This window comes from Gorilla gorilla, chromosome 10, assembly GCF_029281585.2.
Source record: "Gorilla gorilla gorilla isolate KB3781 chromosome 10, NHGRI_mGorGor1-v2.1_pri, whole genome shotgun sequence".
Taxonomy (NCBI): domain Eukaryota; kingdom Metazoa; phylum Chordata; class Mammalia; order Primates; family Hominidae; genus Gorilla; species Gorilla gorilla.
In genome coordinates, this window is record NC_073234.2 from 38420498 (window position 1) to 38443547 (window position 23050).

The 23050-nt window shown below is 41.7% G+C and overlaps 1 protein-coding gene across 2 annotated transcripts in view; it reads left to right on the top strand.

Moving 5' to 3' along the window:
• Positions 1-6799: 6799 nt before the first annotated feature.
• Positions 6800-23050, top strand: part of PPM1H (protein phosphatase, Mg2+/Mn2+ dependent 1H) — a 293293-nt gene continuing 277042 nt past the window's right edge. Inside the window, exon 1 of one of the 2 annotated variants that reach the window (XM_004053493.5) lies at positions 6800-7459. In XM_004053493.5, coding sequence (XP_004053541.2) covers positions 7215-7459 — 245 coding nt within the window. In that variant the 5' untranslated portion in view covers positions 6800-7214. The remainder of the gene's footprint in view (positions 7460-23050) is intronic. The other variant, XM_055358103.2, reaches the window with a different exon arrangement.

Here is a 23050-nt window from a genome sequence, read left to right on the forward strand (position 1 = left end):
TGTCAATCAGTCTTTTCTTATCTTGCTGGTGGCTGTCATGTGAGAGACTGCAATCTGATATGCCTATTTTCCACAGTCAAAGCAATTACAAGAGAATTGTTACAATTACCCAGTTATGTCAAGAGATTTTTTTTTTAAATTCACTAAAGTAGAGATAAGGAGAATGTATTAAAATAGGATATTTTAATTATAAATGCATGATTGGGGAGGGGGTATTGTTTTTGAATAAAATATGAGGTTATTTGCCATGACACGCCACTGTGTTTTGGTTTTGGAAAGATAAACCTAAAAATATTTACAGGCAAGCATAAAAAGCCTCTCTAATTTGATTCAAAATACAGTTGATGACAAAAAGGACAAAGCAACTAATTCTGCATTTCAACATATTCTAGACAGCTGCCATATCTACTGGCATAGAGCAACACTGATCCTTTGAGAGAATAAAAAGCAATTTGAGTTTATAGTTCTTAGCTAAGAAGCTGTCTTCAGTTACTTGATTTCTGAACTTGTTCAAACCACATGCACTACTCTAAGCAAATGATGATTTTTCTATTCAGTAAACAAGTTTCATTGGATATTTTACTAAAGCCACTATTATCTGGAAAAAAAATCGTGATAGTAGTGATTTATCATGGCAGAAGATCAGGGGAACAAATCATATTAAAAGAGAAGTTAATATGACAAGGCTTGGGAACAGGTTAGTAATATTATAATCTTTTTTTAAAAGATACTTTCCAGTTGAACAGAATTTAGAATTTCTGTGCAACTTTAGCATGACCCAGACAGCTCCCAACTCAGAAACAAGTCGTAGCTAAAAACCTCACTGAAAAGTAATTGCTTTAGAATTTGGAACAATTTCCAAATGACAGGATTGTACTTAAAACAATCCATCTAAGGCTGCCAAGGGATTGTTTTAATTTCAGAATCACAGAGGCCTTTAAAAACAACCATAACTGAGGTTACCAGATCTTTGCTTGAAAAAGGTAGGGAAAAAATATTTTGTGATGTAAACTTTCTATATGTTGTAATGTTAAAGAAAGTACCTAATGGGACTGCATTGCTTTGTTACTGCTGTGTTGTCTTGGGCAAGTCATTTATAAACCTCCCAGCTGTCTTCAATAGTAAAGTGGTAGTGTTGTTTAAGAGCAATAAAAACAATGTTTACCTTGGTGTTGATAGAGCATTGGAAACACTGTATGTAAATTCACTCATCACCCACAGTGCAGAGTGCCGTCATTGTGCTTATTACCTGTTTATTGATCATCTGTTCTGTACCAAGAAGAATATTAGGAATATACATGTTATTCCATTAATTATCAAGATAATCCAATGAGGTAGGCATTGTTATCCTGGTTGTTATAAGCAAAGAACAGAGAAAAGAAATGGCTTAAAATTTAGATATTAAAAATTGATCTCTAAGGAAAAACAGATTTAACTAGAGAAGAGTGATAATACCAGCCCAACATTAGTTATAACATATTTACAACTATTATCTCACTGAACCTTGCAGCTATTCTGTGAGATAAGGATAACTATTTTTTTTCTACAATTCGCACATCAGTTACAAAACAGTAGTTTCAGTATAGGACAATGTGGACAGCGTAGGACATTTCCAAATGTTTCTAAATTAGGTGTTTATAATCTAGGGAATGACTGCATTTCATGGATGTAAAATTTGTGAATACTCTATAACTCTGTGCTCAAGAATTTGGTATAGATTTCTTGGTTCATAAGAAACTGTCACTTACAAGTAAATGGTTTTGTTTACTGAAGAGAAATACATGTATCCCCCGACCCCCAATAAATCAGGTATTTCCAATCAGTACATTCCTGCATACAAAACTGGAATCCAAACTATCTCTGAAGCAAAACAAGTTAGTGTTAACTGTTGTAACTTCATATCCTGGTTATGATATATATATATCAGGCTATCAGTTTTGTGTGAAGGAAAGACCCCCATGACTTGGTATCCATATTATTACCAATATGGATATTGACTGAAGTTAGCTAAGCCTTATCAGATACCATAGGTTAAGAAAGTTGGCCAGGCGCGGTGACTCATGCCTGTAATCCCAGCACTTTGGGAGGCTGAGGCGGGTGGATCACGAGGTCAGGAGATCGAGACCATCCTGGCTAACACAGTGAAACCCCGTCTCTACTAAAAATACAAACAATTAGCCGGGCGTGGTGGCGGGCACCTGTAGTCCCAGCTACTCGGGAGGTTGAGGCAGGAGAAAGGCGTGAACCCGGGAGGTGGAGCTTGCAGTGAGCCGAGATTGTGCCACTGCACTCTAGCCTGGGTGACAGAGCGAGACTCCATCTCAAAAAAAAAAAAAAGAAAAGAAAAGAAAGTTCTGTGTATAGACAACACAGATTTTAAGGGATTAAGTGAGAAAGATCTTAAAGAAAACGGAATAAAAACAACAGATTTGGTAATTCAAACAGAATAGTCTTTCTTCTCTGAATGGGATTTTTAAAAAGAATTAATTGCCCACTGAACCCTGTTACTTGTTAAGGATTAGGCAAAGTACTGGAAATACAAAGATGAATAAGAATATTCTTTCCCTGCAGGATTTCACTGTCTAATGGGAAGATATATGTACTAATTAGAATACAAGGAAACTAGCACTATAACGGAGGTATGAGTCTCTAGCTGTGGGAGGGATGAGTCCTGGAAAGGCATCATTTGTCTTTCTTCTGGACTGATTTCCAAAGGAGCATTTGCTCCCTACTTAAACCCAAAATCTCTCCGGTGTGTGTTTGTATTTTAATGTTTTTTTCCTGTATACCCTTTACCCAGCTTTCCTAATGTTAATGTCAAAACTAAGAAAATAACATTGGTACTACATTGCAGTTGTTGTAGCTCCATTTTCTTCAATCTGTGACAGTTCCTTAGTCTTTTTTGCCTTTCGAGACCTTGACACTTCTGACCATATCTGGTATCTGGTCAGGTACTTTCTAGAACATCTTCAGTTTGGGTGTGACCCATATTTTCCCATGAGCATACTGAGGTATAGGATTTGGGGGAAGAAGACCCATGTCAGGGGGTACTTAATGACTAGTGATGTCAACCTTGGTCATTGCATTAAGGTGATTTCTGCCAAGTTTTTTCACTGTAATTTATTGTTTCATCTTTTATAATTAATAAACATTTTGAGAGGATACCTGATGTTTTGACTGAAGAAATTATCCAGAGCTGCTGCTTCCCTTTTTTTTTTTTTTTTTTTTTTTGAGACTGATTCTCACTCTATTGCCCAGGTTGGAGTGCAGTGGTGCGATCTCAGCTCACTGCAAGCTCCGCCTCCCGGGCTCAAGCGATTCTCCTGCCTCAGCCTCGGAGTAGCTGGGACTACAGGGGCCCGCCACCACGCCTGGCTAATTTTTTTGTATTTTTAGTATAGAGGGGGTTTCATCATGCTGGTTAGGCTGGTCGAACTCCTGACCTCAAATGATCCGCCCACCTCGGCCTCCCAAAGTGCTGGGATTACAGGCGTGAGCCACCGCGCCCGGCCACCGCCACCCTCCCCTCCCCTCAGCCCCGGTTCCTTTTTTTTTTTTTTTTTTCTTTGAGACGGAGTCTTGCTGTGTCACCCAGGCGGGAGTGCAGTGGCGCGATCTCGGCTCACTGCAAGCTTCGCCCCCCGGGTTCACGCCATTCTCCTGCCTCAGCCTCCCAAGTAGCTGGGACTACAGGCGCCCGCCACCACGCCCGGCTAATTGTTTGTATTTTTAGTAGAGATGGGGTTTCACCGTGTTAGCCAGGATGGTCTCGATCTCCTGGCCTCGTGATCTACCCGCCTCGGCCTCCCAAAGTGCTGGGATTACAGGCGTGAGTCACCGCGCCCGGCCCACTTTTTTTAAGTCTTACTAATGGCATAGTGTTATTTAATATTCAAAACTATAGTATTATAGACCTAGAAATGAGATTATGTTGATATACAGAGCATCTAAATATAAGGTCTATGTATCTATCTCTTAAATGAATTAGTCTTCAAACCCACATTTTCCAAGAGAAAAAAAAAACCCAAGAGAAAACGAAGGGTATCTATTGATGTCTAACAAACACATTGAGGGTCTCTCAGTACCTGATCAATGCCCCATTTGAATTTAGTAACACAGATACTCTCAGAACCTATGAGTACAATAGGTGTGAAAAGCATATAATTTTAGGGGTCCCTCTAAGAGGGATGACCACCCCCATTTTAATCAGAAATTTCCTTTCCGTCTTTTACTATAGAAATATTTGAAAGAGAACAGGTATAGAATTTCTGTTTTTCTACTGTTTGCAGGGCAAAGTTTGCTAGCAAAGCTAATGACATACCAACACTTTCTCATTACAGGTAATAATTAGGTTATGGAAAAATAGTAGAATAATTTCTTACAGAACACTAGTTCTGTGTTACAGTTCACAAGTCTTCCTAAAGTTACCAAATTTAATCTTGCTAAATATCCTATTTGAGAAAAATTTTAGAAGCCTACCAAAAATACTAACAGTAGTTATCCCCTGGGGAATTCTTTTGGAGTCTTTTACATTTTTATTTACAGTTCTGTATATTTGAATTTTATATATTAATTATTTACCATGAACTGTTACCATGTTTAAATTGAAAATAAATCACACAAGAACAATTTCAAATTCCTATTTCAAATAAATACTAAAGCTTTCCAACAAAGTGAAATGAATGGAAGACCATATTAAATGCAACTAAAATGGTCGGGCGCAGGTGGCTCACGCCTCTAATCCCTGCATTTTGGGAGGCTGAGGCAGGCGGATCACGAGGTCAGCAGTTCGAGACCAGTCTGGCCAACATGGTGAAACCCCATCTCTACTAAAAATACAAAAAATTAGCTGGGCGTGGTGGTGGATGCCTATAATCCCAGCTACTCGGGAGGCTGAGGCAGGAGAATCGCTTGAACCGAGAGGCAGAGGTTGCAGTAAGCCGAGATCACGCCACTGCACTCCAGCCTGGGTGATAAGAGCGAAACTCCATTTCAAAAAAAATCAACTAAAAAAGTGTTTATTTACTGGAATATCTGAGAGACAATTATAAAGGTAGTTGTTCTACAACAAAAGTTTTCTTAAAAAGACGATTCTAAGCTTATATTAGACTCAATGGATACCAGAGAATGTGGTATGTTCGATGTTTCACCACCACCCATATAATCAGAGATTTCCCATTCAGGAGTTTGCGGTTTAACCAAACAAAGGTTAAGAAGACATATCTTGCATCATTTAAAACACTGCACAAAATAAGAAGAAAAGGAGCTAAGATAAAATTACATTTATATTTTGTAAAAAGTGATTTAAAAACTTCATTGATAGGAGTGGCATTTCACTGAAAGTTTAAAATACTGCCATCTTTTACATAATTATTTGGTACCTAGTAAATTAGAATATCTATACATGAAAAAGTTAAAGGGGGAAATGTCTTTTAAAAAGAATATTATAGATACTGAAGAAAAGACATCTGTGAGGCTTATCCAGGCCTCACCTAACAGCAAGAACTCCTTGACTCACAATTCCTCTTCAAAGAATTGGCTTCTCCTTCAACACCTGGGCCACTCTCCTTCCCAAACACTGACTGAGAAGAGCGAGGGCCTGTATTCCCTGTTGAATTCAGAGCAAGCTGTTTGGTGCATAACTGCGTAAGTAACACCGAATTCTGGCAAATTAAATAGGTAAACATGAACAGGATACACGTTCTGTTGCAAAGTTTCCCCTCCCCCCAAAAAGCCAATGTTTAAGAAATGTTAGCCTTGATGAAGTATTCAGTTTTTAAGATGTGTTTTCTAACATATGATCACCAAAAATGTTTTATCATTATAAGTATTTATTCATTTTTACTTTAGCATTTGAGTTGCTATGTTCTACTTAAGCTTCTTTCGTTTTATAAGTGCCCTTAGATAATTTTGCAACAATGTTCTGAATTAAAAAAATTCAAATACGACTGCATTTAAGTGTCTAGATAGTAAACAAGGTAAGCTTTGAAAAGATACTTTTGTTCCTAAGTTGGAGGAAAATGCATTTATTTGTCTAGATAGTAAACGAGGTAAGCTTCGAAAAGATACTTTTGTTGCTACGTTAGAGGATAATGCTTGTATAAATTTATTTAACAATTAAATACTAATGGTCCCTGTTTCTTTTTCTTTTAGGCTAGTCAAGTGAAGCAGCGGGAGTGGAGAAAGAACAAAGAAATCTGTAACTGGTTGTGATCAATTAATTGTAAATACCACTGCCCTCAGACCAGCCTCTGATTTCTTAAGAGATCTTTTTTCTTGTATATTAAGCTTATTCTGGGTTCGAAATAAGGTTTGCTCCATAGATAATGATGCATATAGTGGTAATAAAAAGAAAAGTAAATCGACAAATACCTAGGGAAAAACTTTTAATAATTCTCATGCAATCCGTATAGACTTGTTTATTTTTAAGCCCTGGAAAGTCTCTTACACCCAGTGACTGCTGGTTTCCACCGCAGGACTTAGAAGCTTCCCACCCTGATTGCACCTGTCTCCCCTTTCCCCTCCTGCTCCCAAAGTTTCCTTTCTGGAGGGTGAAGGCAGCATTCCTCAGGAGTGGATTCTTCAATCCTTTTCCCGGCTGCCCGGCTCCACGTGACAGCCGCTAACACCTGTACCGCCTCCAGCTCACAGCGCCCCCATCCCCTCCGCCAGGTACCGACTCAGCCGGTCTCCCCCTCCCCCAGGAGGTCACGATCCCGGTGCGAGTCTCGCTTGGGCCGGCAGGGGAGGGGCTGAGCAACGGCCACCGCAGCAGCCTGAGCCCTTGCAGCCTGATTATCACATGACCCGGCGGCAGTAGCCGTGGCAGCAGCCGCGGCGGCTCCGCGAGCTCGCCGGGTGGGCTCAGTTCAGCGCACGCCGGGGCCGAGCGCAGGGGGCGGGGAAGGGACCTGCTGCAGCTGCAGCCGCCTGGGCGCTCCTGGAGCGCGCGGTGACTCCCCCGGTCGGCCCGCTCCATGCAGCTCCGTTGCGGAAGTGTAGCGGGGGGAGGCGGCGGCCACCGCGGCACTAAGCACGAGAGGCCGGAGCTCGGCCCCCTGCAGCACTAGGCTCTGGGAGCCGCGCGCGGCGCGTCCCAGTGGCCCGGCTCGCCGTGCGCCCGGCGCCCACCGCAGCCTGCATGCCCCGCGCTGCGCCTTGCCCGGCCCCCGCCGCCTCCTGCTCGCACCGCTGCAGCCGGGCGCCGGAGTAATATGCTCACTCGAGTGAAATCTGCCGTGGCCAATTTCATGGGCGGCATCATGGCTGGCAGCTCAGGCTCCGAGCACGGCGGCGGCAGCTGCGGAGGCTCGGACCTGCCCCTGCGTTTCCCCTACGGGCGGCCAGAGTTCCTGGGGCTGTCTCAGGACGAGGTGGAGTGCAGCGCCGACCACATCGCCCGCCCCATCCTCATCCTCAAGGAGACTCGGCGGCTGCCCTGGGCCACTGGCTACGCAGAGTGAGTGCAGCGACACCGGCGGCGCCCCTGCTCTCCTCGCGGCCCTTCCCCGCACGGTTCCAGCCCTCTTCTCTCCCTGCTTCTCGGCCTCAGGGCTCTCACTAGCTGCCGGCGTCCAGGCCTCGGCGGGGAGCTCTTTACTTACACTGGCCATTTCCCTCTTCTCCCCACTCCCTCTTCCCCCAACCCAAGGACGCGGCGTCTCCAGCCCGGGTATGGGTGGTGGAGGGGTGGGTGGCAGCGCTGGAGCGTGGGAAAGCTAAGGTGAGACAGGTCTGTGAATCCGGGGTCTCTGTCACTTGGGAAAAAAAAACGGGCAGAAAAGCTCTGAAGTTTGAAACACATAAGGAAAATCTGCTATCTGTACCCCCACCCTCCCAAAGTATAGTTGACGCCCCCGCGTGGGGAAGAGTTTGTGGGGGTGGAGGCTTGGAGGAGAAGTCACTGCGCCTGGGAGCTTGTGTCCGATTCCGGGAGGTGGCCGTGTCCGAGTGCGTGGTTGTACATTTCCGAAGGTCTCAGTTTCTCTCACTTTCAGCCCGCGAGTTCCTCCGCTTCTCCTTCAGCAGGTAGTAAAATGCTGCGCTTTCGGTAAATGCCAGTACTATTTCCCTCAGCCCTTGGGGAGGGGGAAACTTATTCCAACTGTCTAATATAACATTTTGGTAATCCGCTTTGGTGATTAAGCTTGCGTTTGACTGATCAGCTATTTCAGGAACCGACTGAGTTAGGCTGACGACCCAGAGTGGAATCGGGAAAGGAGAGGTGGAGGATTTTATTGCCCTTCCCCCAGCTCCATGGCCACTTTTCCATTGACTATTAATAACCATCTTATGAATGGTAAGATAAGTAACGTTTTCCCTTCTATCTACTACCTCAGCTGTACGAAACGGGAAAACTAGGAGACAGAATAGAATTCAGGGTTATTAATGAATCAGGGGGTGCAAAAGTGCACGCAAAACCTGGTGGCTGGCACACCTGCGCCTTTTCCTTTAACCCCATCCCCTCGGTAGTTTTGGCCCTCCCCTATCCGTGCACGGCCTCGCTGGTTGATTGGTTCGTCCGGGAACCAATCAGCTCTTCCAACGCCTGGGCGCCTTGATGCTGACCCTGTTCTGGTGGCCCGGATACCCCGGGGCGGGCTTGGTTCCCGACCCTAAGGGTTCCGGTGGGAGAGACTGCTTGGAATCTGCTCTGCTTATTATCTCTAATTCTCCTTTCCTTCTCCCATCATCCTATAAAGCGTTTCTCCATGGGCTGAAATGGAAAACGTGTATAAATGGGGCTAGACGATTGGAGTGTGAAAGTGAGGAGGCAGAAATGCGCTTTGATGGGAGCTCAGACAGTAAAAATTAACACATCATAAAAGATGAGCACGGAAGAGAACGTTGTGGGTGGCGAAGGTACAAAATAGCATTGTAACTTCCAAGAGAAAGCCAAAGCAAAAATAAACACCTGTGTAAGGAAAGACCTAAAGGAGAAAAAAGTGCCTGCCAAACATACCAAACACTGTTTCTTGACTGAAATAAAAACGTTATTTAAAAGCCCATTTAGGCCGGGCGCGGTGGTTCACGCCTGTAATCGCAGCACTTTGGGAGGCCGAGGCGGGTGGATCACGTGAGGTCAGGAGTTCGAGACCAGCCTGAATAACATGGAGAAACCCTGTCTCTACTAAAAATACAAAAATTAGCCGGGCGTGGTGGCGCATGCCTGTAATCCCAGCTACTCGGGAGGCTGAGGCGGGAGAATCGCTTGAACCCGGGAGGCAGAGATGGCAGTGAGCCAAGATCGCGCCATTGCACTCCAGCCTGGGCAACAAGAGCGAAACTCCGTCTCAAAAAAAAAAAAAAAAAAAAAAAAAAGCCCATTTGGACCCTTTACGAGACAGCAACTTGGAGGCATACCCTGTGGTATAATTGTGTAGATGGGGATCCTTGTGACTGCCAAACGCCTAAGATCTGTCCCCACTCCAGTGAGTTTCCCAGGGCGAGGGTGCCTGTCAAGGCTAGAAGGAAAAGCAGGCAATGGTGAGAAAGTTATGAGAGGTAGGAAAGAAGATACTGCAACACTGAAGGTGGAAGCCGTTTGGACACAGTAAAAGGAAAGCCTCAGATAAGCATGAGGGAAAGGAAAGAACGAATTTCAGAGTGTTTGCATGCCTATGGTAGGCACAGGATGCAACGAGACACGCATGAGAGAGTGCTTAGAAGGCTCCCCCCATCCTCTCTGGGCCTCCATTTCCTCATCCCTAAAAAGTTATTTTTCCTAGAATAAAACATGAGAGATACTCAACTTGAAGCCTAGGAAGGCCACTGTAAAATGTTACAAATTTTAAAGTTAGTGGCAAAAATAATACATGTGTGATAATTCAAGCAAAGACCTATTTAAAAAAAAAAAAAGTCAGCCCCTCTTCCCCAGCCCTCACCTACTCCCTAGGAGTAATGAGGGTTCAATGTTTGGGTGATATTTGGCTTTCAGACTTCTTTGGATGCCCTCATAAATACATATCATGCGTTTCTTTTTTCTTCTCAAAATAGACTCATACTAAGCATATTATTCTGTAGCATTTTCACAAAACACTGTCATTAACAGTATTCATAAGTAAACACAGAATTACCTCATTCTTCTTAAATATATACTATTGGTAATGGCTAACGTAGTTAATGCTTACTCTTTAGTGCTTATACTGTTTTATATCATCTGATTTTCATAAAAGCCTAATGAGGTAGGCACTATCATTTCCATATGATAGTTGAGAATACAGAAGCACTGAGTGATTAAGCAACTTGCCCAGGGTCAAGCCTGTGTGTGAACCCAAGCAGTCTGACTCCAGAGCTCACAACACCAAACTCGTTCTCTACAGTAGATTAAATTATGATGTATTCATCTGTACCCAGAAATAGCCACTAAAGTCTTGGCCATCTCTCTCTTCTCACCTTTATCCCTGTCAGATAATATACTGTACCGCTTGCTTATATCTTGAACTGTTAGTTTATCTTCCTGCAAAAATGCATCCTGAATGATCAAAATGGCTGAAATAGGGAAGGAAAGAGAAAGACAAGTAGGGACTGTGGCTGTGATCAGAAGCTGCCACCAGTAATGCTGCCCTTTCCTACAGGATTTACTGGGAGAAGAAAATTCTGTTCTCTTTGTACTAGAAGGTACCTGAGAGGGGTTGAATAGGTAGGAAGATTGCTCAAATTGTGGCGATAAGAACTGTACTAAGGAGTGAATGCCTGAATCAGAAGTGATCTGTTTACCTCTCTAGAAAGTGAGTCACGTTCCAAGCCTTCCTTGGGAGGAAAAATTGACATCTTTTGGTCAATGAGTTAATGTTGATGACTGACCCTTTGAGATGGTAGAAAAATTAAGGAGAAATGGTCTAATCTTTTGCCACTTACTGTTAATCCCTTTCAAGAAGAGAGACTCTATAGGCTATAGAACTAGAGAATTAGCCGTAAGCAATCCCTGCTAGACTTGAGGTTGCAGAAACTGAAGATTTCTCTTTCATTTCAGTATTCATTGGCATTGTCCTAGATGGAATTTCTCAGCTCTTGAAAAGCTTCCTATTACAGCTGAAAAGTTTAGCCACTTGGCTAAGGGGTATTTGCAAGGTTGTAAAGCTCTGTAAAGCATTGTCGTTATAGATAACATCTACTAAGCTAAAATCTTTCTAAAAACATGCATTAGCAAGTTTTAAGTTTGGCTTTGAAATCAGTGACTGAGCCTGTTTGGTTTGCTCATTTGATAAAGCCCTTGGGGAGTAACGGTCTGACCCAGAGACCATGTGGCAGCTACTTCCTTTCTCTTAAATACCACCCAAGTGGAGGTTGGTTCATTTTTATAATGGGTTGGGAACCCATTTTGGCTTTTTTTCTTTTTTTACCTGTTTGCCCAATTTTTATCCTGTTGATGAAACAGTTGGTCTTAGAGATGCCAGCAGGCATGGAATTTGTGCCTGAAACTACAGACGTAGGGAATGCCAAAGAATGTGTTGTGGTTTTGAGCAACAATATTGTGTATGTTAATGCATCATATTCAGGTTTTTATCAGTGATACATTTGTTTACTTGTACAGAAAGAATACATTAAGTATAGCTAATTTTACTTAGGTTATAGCTATAACTATAAAAATTTTTTTCCTATTTCTTATAAAAGTACCCCTGGACATAAGTAGAAACAAAAGCTACTTTGAGAGTGTCTGTTAAATGTATATCATATAAGTGTATGTCTCACAGAGTTGAAAATTATGAAATTTTTGATGGAATAACCTTATTTAAATCCAGCCAACAGCCTACAGGTATTTGGATTTGTTTTGGACTCTGCAGGCTGTCTGTCTCCTCGGTCATTGGCACTAATTGCTTATTACCAATAAATGGCATTAGTTGGCTGGGTGGTGGTGAAGACACAAAAACCGCTATTTCTTTCTTGCCCCAAAGCTCGGAAATCCCCTGGTCTTTCTTTTTCCCTTCTAACCTTTCCTGGCATACCTGCCCCGCTTACTGATTGATACCTCTTTGCAGAACTCCTGCTTGGAAACTTCCTGTTTGACTTTTGCAACTGAAGAAACTTGAGGTTCTCTACTCTTGTGTAAGGATAAAAAGAAGTGGGTGAGGGTATTTGCAGATGAGTTAGAAGTCCAGGGTAGCCTGAGCTATTTCAGCTACCTTTCTGGTGACTTGCAAAAGGTGTTAATTTCCTATTTTAAAGCAGACAGCTAAGTGTTCCTTCATATTTCAGATATAGCATTATAAAGAAATCATCCCCCTCAGGTGGAGCTCCTGGGGATGTCTCTTTTCTTAGGAAAATGCATCAGCTTCTTTCAAGGACTGGTGATGCTTCAGGCAAAGGGTTTAACCATGCAGGGGGGTGTTTACTATATGTTTCAGTCCCAGTTTAGGTAGACGTCCGCATCTCTGCTGTGACCCCACTATACAGTGCTTTTAATTAAGGTTACAGCAGTACTAGTTGAAAATGTAAAACTGCATACTGGAATTGTTGTCTAAAAATACATTAATGTTCAAGAGTTATTTTTAATTCTCAATGTTTGGTAGAAATAAACTCTGGTGCCTTTATAGTTCTGTGATTTGCCTCATTTAAAGGGAGGATTAGTTAGCTTGTCCCCTTGAATTTTTGCTATCATTTTTCGGGAAATAATCATTCATCTGCTTCCATTATTTCTCTCGATTGATGAAATCATTGCACTCCTACTATGTGTCCAGCATTGGTCCCATGCTGGATTCATAATATAATAAGACATAGTCATTATCCTCAAGAAAATTTTATAGCATAATCTTCCCCCTTTTGTACTTCCTTTGAAATTAAATTAAAATGAAATAGACTATTAAGGTTCAAAGGGACCAGCACCAGGAGTTTTGTTTTGATTTTAATGTCTTAATGCTTCTGGGTAATTTTAAATCTCAGTATTTGGAGCCTTTAAGTCACATTAGGGAAGCAAACTTGTTTTTTCCAACCAGCTTATGATTAGCTTTGTACCTGAAGGTCCAAGACCTTACCTGCTGTTAGAGAAAAAAAATTATTCTAACACTTGTTACAATGCTGGGGAAGACTTTACTCAAGTCTGTTGCAATATAGGAAAACAACCCAGCTCAATACCACATTGACAGCTGGTACTTGTAGGCAAAGAGCAGAGTGTGAGGGGTCAGTGGACTGGAAAGTTACTCAGCGGCGACATTAAACCAAACTAAACTGACCTAGCAGGATTCTTGCTGAAAGCAGACCAAAGACTTATAACATCAAAGGTGGGGAATGAGGAATTTGAGCAGATATCAAGTTTGGGGGATTCTTGCTAACCTGACTTAACAGGGTTCTTGCTTAAGGAACAGGATTGGCGCCAACGTTGTGACTTAGTAGAGAAGAGAGGCCTGACTAAAGTTTGGTGGAGGACAGAATCTTTGTCATCCTTGCAGATGGGGGAGAAGGGGAAGAGAGTAGGTGGGACTGCAGTTATTTAACTATGATTTTCATTCTGATTTATCTGCATTACTTCTGTGACCCTCCATAATTGACTGTGTTTCCTACTGACCATGTAAGGAGAGCAGATGCGCTTAATTATGGTGCAAAAGACGCAGGATTGAACCTAATTATACAACATAATGTTATGGCAAAGAGTTGAGGAGCCTTTCCCATGTTGTTTTTTTAGATAAGTGGTTTTCACTAGCTTTCCAGTTTGGTACTACAGTAGATACTTTGCAAATTATTAGCTTAAGAACGGTATAGCGTTTGATTTGTTTGGCCCATCTCCCATATACCATATAGTGATAGGATCATCCCTATTTATACTTTATTAGAGGCATTAAAAATTGCTAAATGCAATAGTCATTTGTTGCGCTAGTCCTGTGTGTAGGTTCTGTACTAAGCACTTTACGTATAAGGATTTAATGAGATGAATGCAATGTAGCTAAGTTATTTGTTCAAAGTAACAAAGCTTTTTAAGTGGCAGATCTTGGATTCATATCCAGTTCTGTGGAACTCCTACCTTTGGTGGTTTTTCACTGTGTCTAGTGAAATACTTAAAACATTTTTAACCATGAGATACTCATTATAGGAAATTCAGATAATATAGACTAGTAAAAGGTATGAAGAACAGAGTGAAAAATGTTTGTTAATTCATTAGCAACTGTTAGTATTTTAGATTAGGTCTCTCAGATTTTTTATATAGGTATTTTTTTAAAAAAATAAAAGCTGATCATATGTTTACATGTCTTTTAACATGTCTCCTTCACTTAAGAATATAAAATGGTCCCCTCTTCAACATATATTATTTTCTTTTTTCTTTTTCTTTTTCTTTTCTTTTGAGACAGAGTTTCACTCTTGTTGCCCAGGCTGGAGTGCAGTGGTACGATCTCGGCTTACTGCAACCTCTGCCTCCTGGGTTCAAGTGATTCTCCTGCCTCAGCCTCCCGAGAAGCTGGGATTACAGGCGCCCACCACCACACCCAGGTAATTTTTTGTATTTTTAGTAGAGATGGGGTTTCCTCATGTTGGCCACACTGGTCTTAAACTCCTGACCTCAGGTGATCCACCTGCCTCAGCCTCCCAAAATGTAGGGATGACAGGCGTGAGCCACTGCACCCGGCCTCCAACATATATTCTTATATGTTGACTGCCTAATATTCCATTGAAGGGCTTCCCATTCATGAATCTCCCATTGAACATTTAGATTTACTTTTAGGCTTTTAGTGAATATCTTCATATGTTTTCTTCAGCTCATCCAGTTGTTTCCTTATGATTAATTTCTAGACATGGAAAGCTTGGTTAGAAGCTATGCACATTCACAACTGTGATACATATCAGATTGGTTGTATCAATTCACACTGCAGCCAGCAGTGTCTACCACTTTAGTATTAAGCCTTTAATATTTGTCAATGATCTGATAGATGAAATATACTTCATTGTAATCTGTTTGATTATTGAAGAAAATGAATAAACAGATGTATATACTTATATGTCATAGATATTTATTAGCCATTTAAATATCTTTTTTTTGTTGTTGTTGTTTTTTGAGACAGAGTCTTGCTCTGTCCTGCAGGCTGGAGTGCAATGGCACAATCTTGGCTCACTGCAACCTCCGCTTCCCGGGTGCAAGCAGTTCTCCTGCCTCTGCCTCCTGAGTAGCTGGGATTACAGGCATGCGCCACCATGCCTGGCTAATTTTGTATTTTTAGTACAGATGGGGTTTCTCCACGTTGGTCAGGCTGGTCTCAAGCTCCCAACCTCAGGTGATCCGCCCACCTCGGCCTCCCAAAGTGCTGGGATTACAGGAGTGAGCCACCGCACCTGACCCATTTAGAGATCTTTTTATGGTTTTCCTGTTTATATTCATTTTTCTGTTGAGATAATGTTTCATATTTATAAGAGCTCTTTATATTTTAAGGCTGTTCACCCTTGGCCTATTATGTTGTGATATTTTTTCTAACATGTTCATTTTTTAACTTCATTTTTTTTCTTTGCAATGCAAAATTTAATATTTGGGTGGTCATAGCTAATCTCCTCTATGGCTTCTATTTCATATCGGGCTTAGAACATGTAAAGTACTAGAATAACCATCCTACTCCTTTTAGCTACTTACTGTCCTTGGTTGCAACTCATAGAAATGCCTTTGAGCTAACTTCGGGGTGGTGGGGGGAAGGAAATGGTGATTAGATACCAACTGTCTTATAGAACCCAAGTATAGGAATAACTTGGATTTTACAAGGGACTGGAACCCTGAGCTAGAAAGCTATTCAGCAACAAAGTGGCCATTCTTTCAGTCTTTCACCAGGGCACAGGTGACTTCTCCATGCCACCAACAAGCAACCAGACCACATCAACTGTGGCTTCAATTCCAATTTTGAATTTTTGGGAGAGAGACTCCAATTGATTCAGTTTGTCTCAGATGTCCACCTTTCCCATAGGTGATTATGGCTGCCAGGACCCACCCCTGAAAATGGGCAGTTCTTTAAAAAGGAGGTGGTGGTAGTTAGGGCTGAGCAGGTAGTTTAGAAGATTCTACTACTATAGATAACTCAGTCAACAAATATTTGAGTACCTTATTTGTTTCAGGCACATATTAGAAGACAGATGAAATGACCAAATAGACAAATGTGTCAACAGGCAAATAGTGTTTGTGTCTGAATGTGCCTGCTGCCCTGCCTTGCAGCCCTTGGGGAGCTGTCTAGGCTAGGAATTCAAAACTGCCCCAAAAATGCCATAGGGGGGATAAAGACTCAGGCCAGCTTTGGAACTAAATATGGCTATATGGCTTGAAGGTTTGTACCAATAAATGAGTATTACATGTTAATATAAGATGATGTAGCTCTTCAGCCACAGGGGTATAAACCTGGCTAGCATGACACACCAGAGCTCTGCTCATTGTTGTTTGTTCATTTGTTTGTTTTTTTGAGATAGTCTCACTCTGTCACCCAGGTTGAAGTGCAGTGGCACAATCTTGGCTCACTACAACACCTGCCTCCCCAGTTCCAGCAATTCTCATGCCTCAGCCTCCCGAGTAGCTATGACTACAGGCACATGCCACCACGCCTGGCTAATTTTTGTATTTTTAGTAGGGATGAGTTTCCTCATGTTGCCCAGGCTGGTCTTGAACTCCTGGCCTCAAGTAATCCACTCACCTTGGCCTCCCAAAATGCTGGGATTGCAGGTGTGAGTCACTGCACCCCACCTGCTCCCTGTTATTTTTATTTCTTTTGCTCATCTCATTTGTCTAGGCAGGTAGGGTAATGACAGACATATTTGGTGAATGGATGTTTATTTTATAAAACAAAAGTTCAACTTCTATAGTTTCCCCTTTTTTAATTAGTCTAAGATATTTACCTTTTTCCCTTTATTAGACATGGTTTTAATTTGATATTCATCTATTTATATTATTTTTGTAGTTTAAATGCAGGTTTATTGAGTGCATTTCCTTTTTTTGAGACAGAGTCAAATCTTGCTCTGTCGCTCAGGCTGGAGTGCAGTGATGTGATCCAGGTTCAACGCAGCCTCTGCCTCCTGGGTTCAAGCGATTCCTGTGCCTCTGCCTCCCTAGTAGCTGCGACCACAGGCATGCGCCACCACACCTGGCTAATTTTTTGTATTTTTGGTAGAGATGTGGTTTTGCCATGTTGGCTAGGCTGGTCTTGAACTCCTGGGCTCAAGTGATCCACCTGCCTTTGCCTCCCAAAGCGCTGGGAGTGCAGGTGTGAGCCACCACACCCGGCTAATTGCATTTCTTGAATCAGTTGAAATCTCAACGTTTTGCAGTCTGCTACTTGTATTGTTATCAAATGTCATCTCGGGTTTCCCTGAATATTAGCTTACAAAGAAAATGTATTCTGTTTTTTCAGAATATTCTACATGAAATTCTGTGCCAGCCATTTGGCTATGAGAAAAGCTTAGAAAAAATAAAACCAGTGGATGATAGTCTCGAATGTAGTAAATTTGCATCTCCTTATGCACTTGTATTATGTCACTGTTTACCTATGTTTGTGCAAGCATGGCTGAAGGACTAACATCAAAATTCAGAAACTGGTTTCTGTAAGAAATTTACTCTAAATGCTGAGCTGACAGAGATTATGTTCAGAAGACCAGTGGCAGCACTGAAAAGTCAGCCATGTGGGTGATTCTTATAAGAGGCTTCCATCCCTGTATGTGTAACCTGGGATTTGTTCCTTGGATAGGCATCCCACCTATGATTAAGTGACTCACCTTTTTAACCCTTTGAGTTGGTGAACTGCCTACAGTTGTCGAGCTGGCTACTGCCCCCCTTAATCCCACTCTGGGCCTCAGTTTCGTCTTACAAAATGGGGTCATTGAACTGCATTGGTAGTTCTCAGAATTTTTATTTTATTCTGTAACCTTTTATCATTTCAAAAATATTGAGAAGACTGACATGAGGTTATTAACTTTTTATTTTGCCAAGTGTGGACATAATCAAATCTGTCATCTACCATCACCAGTGTTTCATGAAATAAAGGATTTTTAAAACCAGAAGCATAGAGGCACATAACCTCAGCGAAACAACAGTTTTTAAATCAAATACTTTTAGTTTTATGAAAGTATTGTTTCTATTTTTCTAAATTTTCATGGACTCATAAAACCATGTATTTAACCTGCCCTAGAGGATTGCCAATGCCCTTTCCGGTTCTAAACTCTGTGAGTTCCTGGGGTTGGGCCAGGAACCAAGTGTCTTGCCCTCAGGGCTGAGGTTTTTCACAGTGGGGCCTGCTGCCTCCTTTATTGTGATTATAACTCGGAATTATTTTCTCCCCCAGCATTTTACTATGAAAATGTTCAGCCAGGCTCAGTGGCTCATGCCTATAATCCCAGCACTTTGGGAGACCGAGGTGGGCGAATCACCTGAGGTCAGGAGCTCGAGACCAGCTTGGCCGATGTGGTGAAACCTCGTCACTACTTAAAATACAAAAATTAGCCAGACTTGGTGGTACACACCTGTAATCCCAGCTACTCGAGAGGCTGAGGCGGGAGAATCGCTTGAACCTGGGAGGCAGAGGTTGCAGTGAGCCGAGATCGCGCCATTGCACTCCAGCCTGGGGGCCAAGAGGGAGACTTTGTCTTGTTAAAGAAAAAACAAAAAAAGAAAAAAAGAAAATTTTCAAATGTGCAGAAAAGTTGAAACCATTGTAGACTTAACACCCATATGACTGCCATCTAGATTCTGTAATTCACATTTTTGTTAGATTTGCTTTATCATTTATCTGCGTGTGTACCCATTTCTGTGTCCATCCATCAGTCCGTTCTTGAGTTATCTCTAAGCTTGTTTTTCCTTTAGTGCAGTGGCCTTAATTTATGCTTTTAAGTTCTTTTCCATAGAAGAATAAAAAAATAAGTTTGAGTGACTTTGACATCCTCAGTTGAGAAAAACAGCAGCAATTGGGTCCTTGTGCATGGAAGGGGCCACCTCAGACTTCAGTTTTATAACATTGGCCCCTGCAAATGCTCACTCAGTTGATAAGCTTCCCATAACTTAGCATCCACATAGTTGAGCTTCACATGGGGTCAAACTGGAAAGTATCTCTTTGCTATGCTCCCATTTAATTAAATTAGGAAATCTGCCTAAAACTTGAATCACTCCTCTTTTCAGCTGGTGGCCAGGCAGGAATGCTCCCTGAAGAGTACTCTTTCAATAGACTTCAGAATGTGTTACCTGAAAAGTGCTCATGATGAATCAAGACATCACTGTGTTTTCCATACTTCTGAAGTAGAGATTGTCCACTAACAGCTTAGGGAAAGCAGAGTACCCGCTCAGCTGCTCTTTTTCTGGTGTGGTCAGACCAGCTGGGTCCTCTGAAACATGAATCCATAGTGCTTCCTTTGTTATACTATTTCTGACTCAGTTTTCTCTAAACGGCTGTAAAATTTAACTGCCTAGCTGTATTTTCTTTCTGTGGACTTTATGCTCTCATATTTAGGAGAAAGAATAAGAGAACACCAACTTACATCTCTGTAGCTCTGGATGATTATTAAGGCCCTGGTCTGTAATGCTTAAAGGTAAGCATCTGTTATCTATATTCAATAAAAGAGGAAAATGAACCCCAGAGAGAAATCAAGTTACTTTAGAATCGCAGGCTGTCCCATGACCCTGGTGACCATCACTGAATTATTAAACCTGACCATTCATTGTGTGAAATTATTAAAAAAAAAAAAAAAAAAAAGACATCCTATCCCCATAAACAAAATGCCACATAAGGGAATTAAATGCATTTTATTAACTCAAAGGAAACTAATTTTCAAGAGGCTTTACATTGAATAAAGGCATGTTGGCACATCAAGTTTTGTATAAAAGGATACATTTAACAGTACTTTAAAATAGTTCTATTGAGTATAGTAGTCTCTTAAAATTATACTTCCTTACTATATGTGCGTTCCTAAGTATAACAGTCCAAACCTTGTCAAAATTACTATATTTTTGGACTACAACTGCTATTTTAAAATATTTTAAAGTTTTTGGAAAGCCTGTATGTCTTAAAAACCAATCTGTACATTTTATGTAGTGATGTTTCTTTTTTCTGAAGTTAATAAATACAGCATGTGTTTTAACATCAGTAGCTACTTAGAAGTAAGGAAATGTACTTAGGAATTCTGAATAATGGGGCTTAAATCTTGAGGTTTTATGTGAGTCCCCTGTAAAATTTAATTTGGGAGATTTTTTACCTAAGTTTTACTTAAGCAGAGTCAAGTTTTTTGTTTGCTTGTTTGTCTTAGAGATGGCGTTTCACTGTGTTGCCCTGGCTGGAGTGCAATAGCTGTTCACAGGCACAATCATAGCACCCTATGGGCTCAAGTGATCTTCCCACCTGAACCTCCCAGGCAGCAGGGAATTGTGAGTGGGCACCACCACACTTGCTTCAGAGTCAAGTTTTAATGGGAATCTTTCAAGTTAGTGAACTTTGGGGCCAAAAAGTGTGACAGCATTCAGTGTAGCATTCATACCTTTGTCTTTGACAGCATGGTCTCTTGCGGTGGCCATCTTGAGTGTGTGCATCTAGATTGCTGGCTTGCACAAGCCAGGCCTAATGGAGCCTTGCTGGATGCATGGTGTAATTAATCATCCCAGGGATGTGGGCAGACAGATCAATTACTTGCCCAGCTGAGAGGACCAAAGTGGCTTGTGTGCTCTACTGTACTTTCAGGGAGTTGATAAATAGACATTTAAGCTATTAAAAAATGGTGCATCTTTACCCTGTGATCTTTTTTTGTATAAGTATAGGAAGGAAAAAAATCTTGTGATAAATTGATTTTTTTTAAATGAAAATATGAACGGGCGTGGTGGCTCATGCCTGTAATCCTAGGACTTTGGGAGGCCGAGGCGGGCGGGTGGATCATCTGAGATCAGGAGTTTGAGACCAGCCTGGCCAACATGGCAAAACCCCATCTCTGCTAAAAATACAAAAACTAGCTGGGTGTGGTAGCAGGTGCCTGTAATCCCAGCTACTTGGGAGGCTGAGGCAGGAGAATTGCTTGAACCCGGGAAGCGGAGGTTGCAGTGAATCAGGATCACTCTACTTCACTCCAGCCTGGGCGACAGAGTGAGACTCTGTCTCAATACATAAATTAATTAATTAATTAATTACATAAAAATGCTATAGATTATTGAGTTTCTATATTTAAGTGGTCTGCTATGGTGTACTAATAGTCATTATATGCCTTTTTGAAAAGGTGAATGTTGACAAATTATGTTACACGCAGTCAGTAAAAATAAAAGATGGAGTGTAAATGTTCAGTAGGAAGCAAATTGTAAGGTACAGTGACTATGAATAGCCTATAAGAGGGTGCCAGTGAAAGCAGGAATGGGAAACCAAACTGACATTAATAAAGAAGGGACTATTAAGAATTTTTTCTTTCTTTTTTTTTTTTTGATGCCGGGTGCCATGGCTCATGCCTATAATCCCAGCACTTTGGGAGGCCAATGCAGGTGGATCGCTTGAGATTAGGAGTTCAAGACCAGCCTGAGCAACATAGCAAGACCCAGTCTCCACAAAAAAAAAAAACCAAAAAAACAAAAAAAAAACCTCAGTCAGGTACACCTGTGGTACCAGCTACTTGGGAGGCTGAGGTGGGAGGATCACCTGAACTAGGCAGGTCAAGGCTGCAGTGAGCTGTGATCACACTACCACACTCCAGCTTGGGTGACAGAGTGAGACCCTGTCTCAACAACAAAAAAAGCAATTTTAAAAAGAGGATTTTTTTGTAATATAAAAGAGGAAATAGCTATAATATTTTGTTGTAAATAAGTAACTGATGAGGATGGACTCTAAAAGATACATTTGGGACAAACAGTAATTTTATCAGCCTTTTAGGACAGTGTTTCCCCATAAGGTATGGTTTGGAGTGGAGCCAAAGAGTGCGATTAGATGCCCTCTTGGCAATTCTCCCTGTGATTATTAACAATGAGGCTATGCCACAGAGGACCATGCTGCTCTGTTGTTAGAACCAGGTGTCCAGAACTGGGCTGGTGACTCAGTGCAGCAGCAAATGGGAAGAAGAGAAGAATTGGCAACCCTGACTACAGCAGCTGGTGTTTATTTATGTATTTTTTTTTTAATCTTGGTGTTCAGCTGGGAATCACATGGGCCCATACTTGAAGCCCTGCCTGTCCTCTTCTCCCCATTCCCCTGTCATCAGTTTAGTGCTGACAGAGACTACCTGGCCACGCTGCCCTTTTGCCCGTTGCACACCACCTGAAGCCCTGCCACCTGCCTTGCCATCCTCAGAGGGACCACCAGATATAATTTGTATCTGGTTCTGGGCTCCATGAGGGCTTGTGCTGTAAATTCCTCAAGTCCTGGTTCCCAACCTTCTCAACATCATGAGCCCTTTTATTATTTCATTTTCTTGGATGAATTCCTTGTGAAAAATTTTGTCCAGCAAGCTGTATTAAATAAGCATTAAATTACTCCTATTAAAAAAAAATTAACCAGATACATCATATCTCCTAATCACGAAGGTATAGTGAAAATCATATTGAACTGATAACATTTCAGCCAAAAGCAAAGGATTAATCTTTGTTAACCTTGAGTACTTCTTGCCCACAATGTTAGTCATTAGCTTCTCCCCCAGCCCCCACCCCCCACCCCCCACCCCCCAACATTTAAAACAGGTTAGATCTCCTATTTCTACCTTTCCAGGTCTTCAAGGAGCCTGGACCACAGGCTAGGACTCTCTGCCCACAGGTTTGGATTTTTTATCACCTGAGTTACCAGCAAACTATACTCAGATGAGTGTCAAGATCATTTTGTTTGGGTTTCAGAAGTGTAGCACCTTCCTCAGGAACACTATTTTAACGTCCCTGATGTCCTCTTTCTTGTTGAAAAACAGTCTTTTAATAGTTTTATTTTCTTGCCTTCCAAAGTGCTACAAGTTGCCCGAGAGGCACAATGCATGTCAGCTGCAAGTTTAATTAAACTCATGCTGAGAATATTATTTTTCTAGCAGAGTTTGACCCTTTGGCAAAAGTTTCTATTGTAAAAATTTCTATCTCCACTGACTGTGGATGAGAAGAACTTAAAATTATCTTTAGATGTTCACTAACCTGTCAAAGTGGAGGAAGGCATTGGTTAGTCAGGAACTTAGA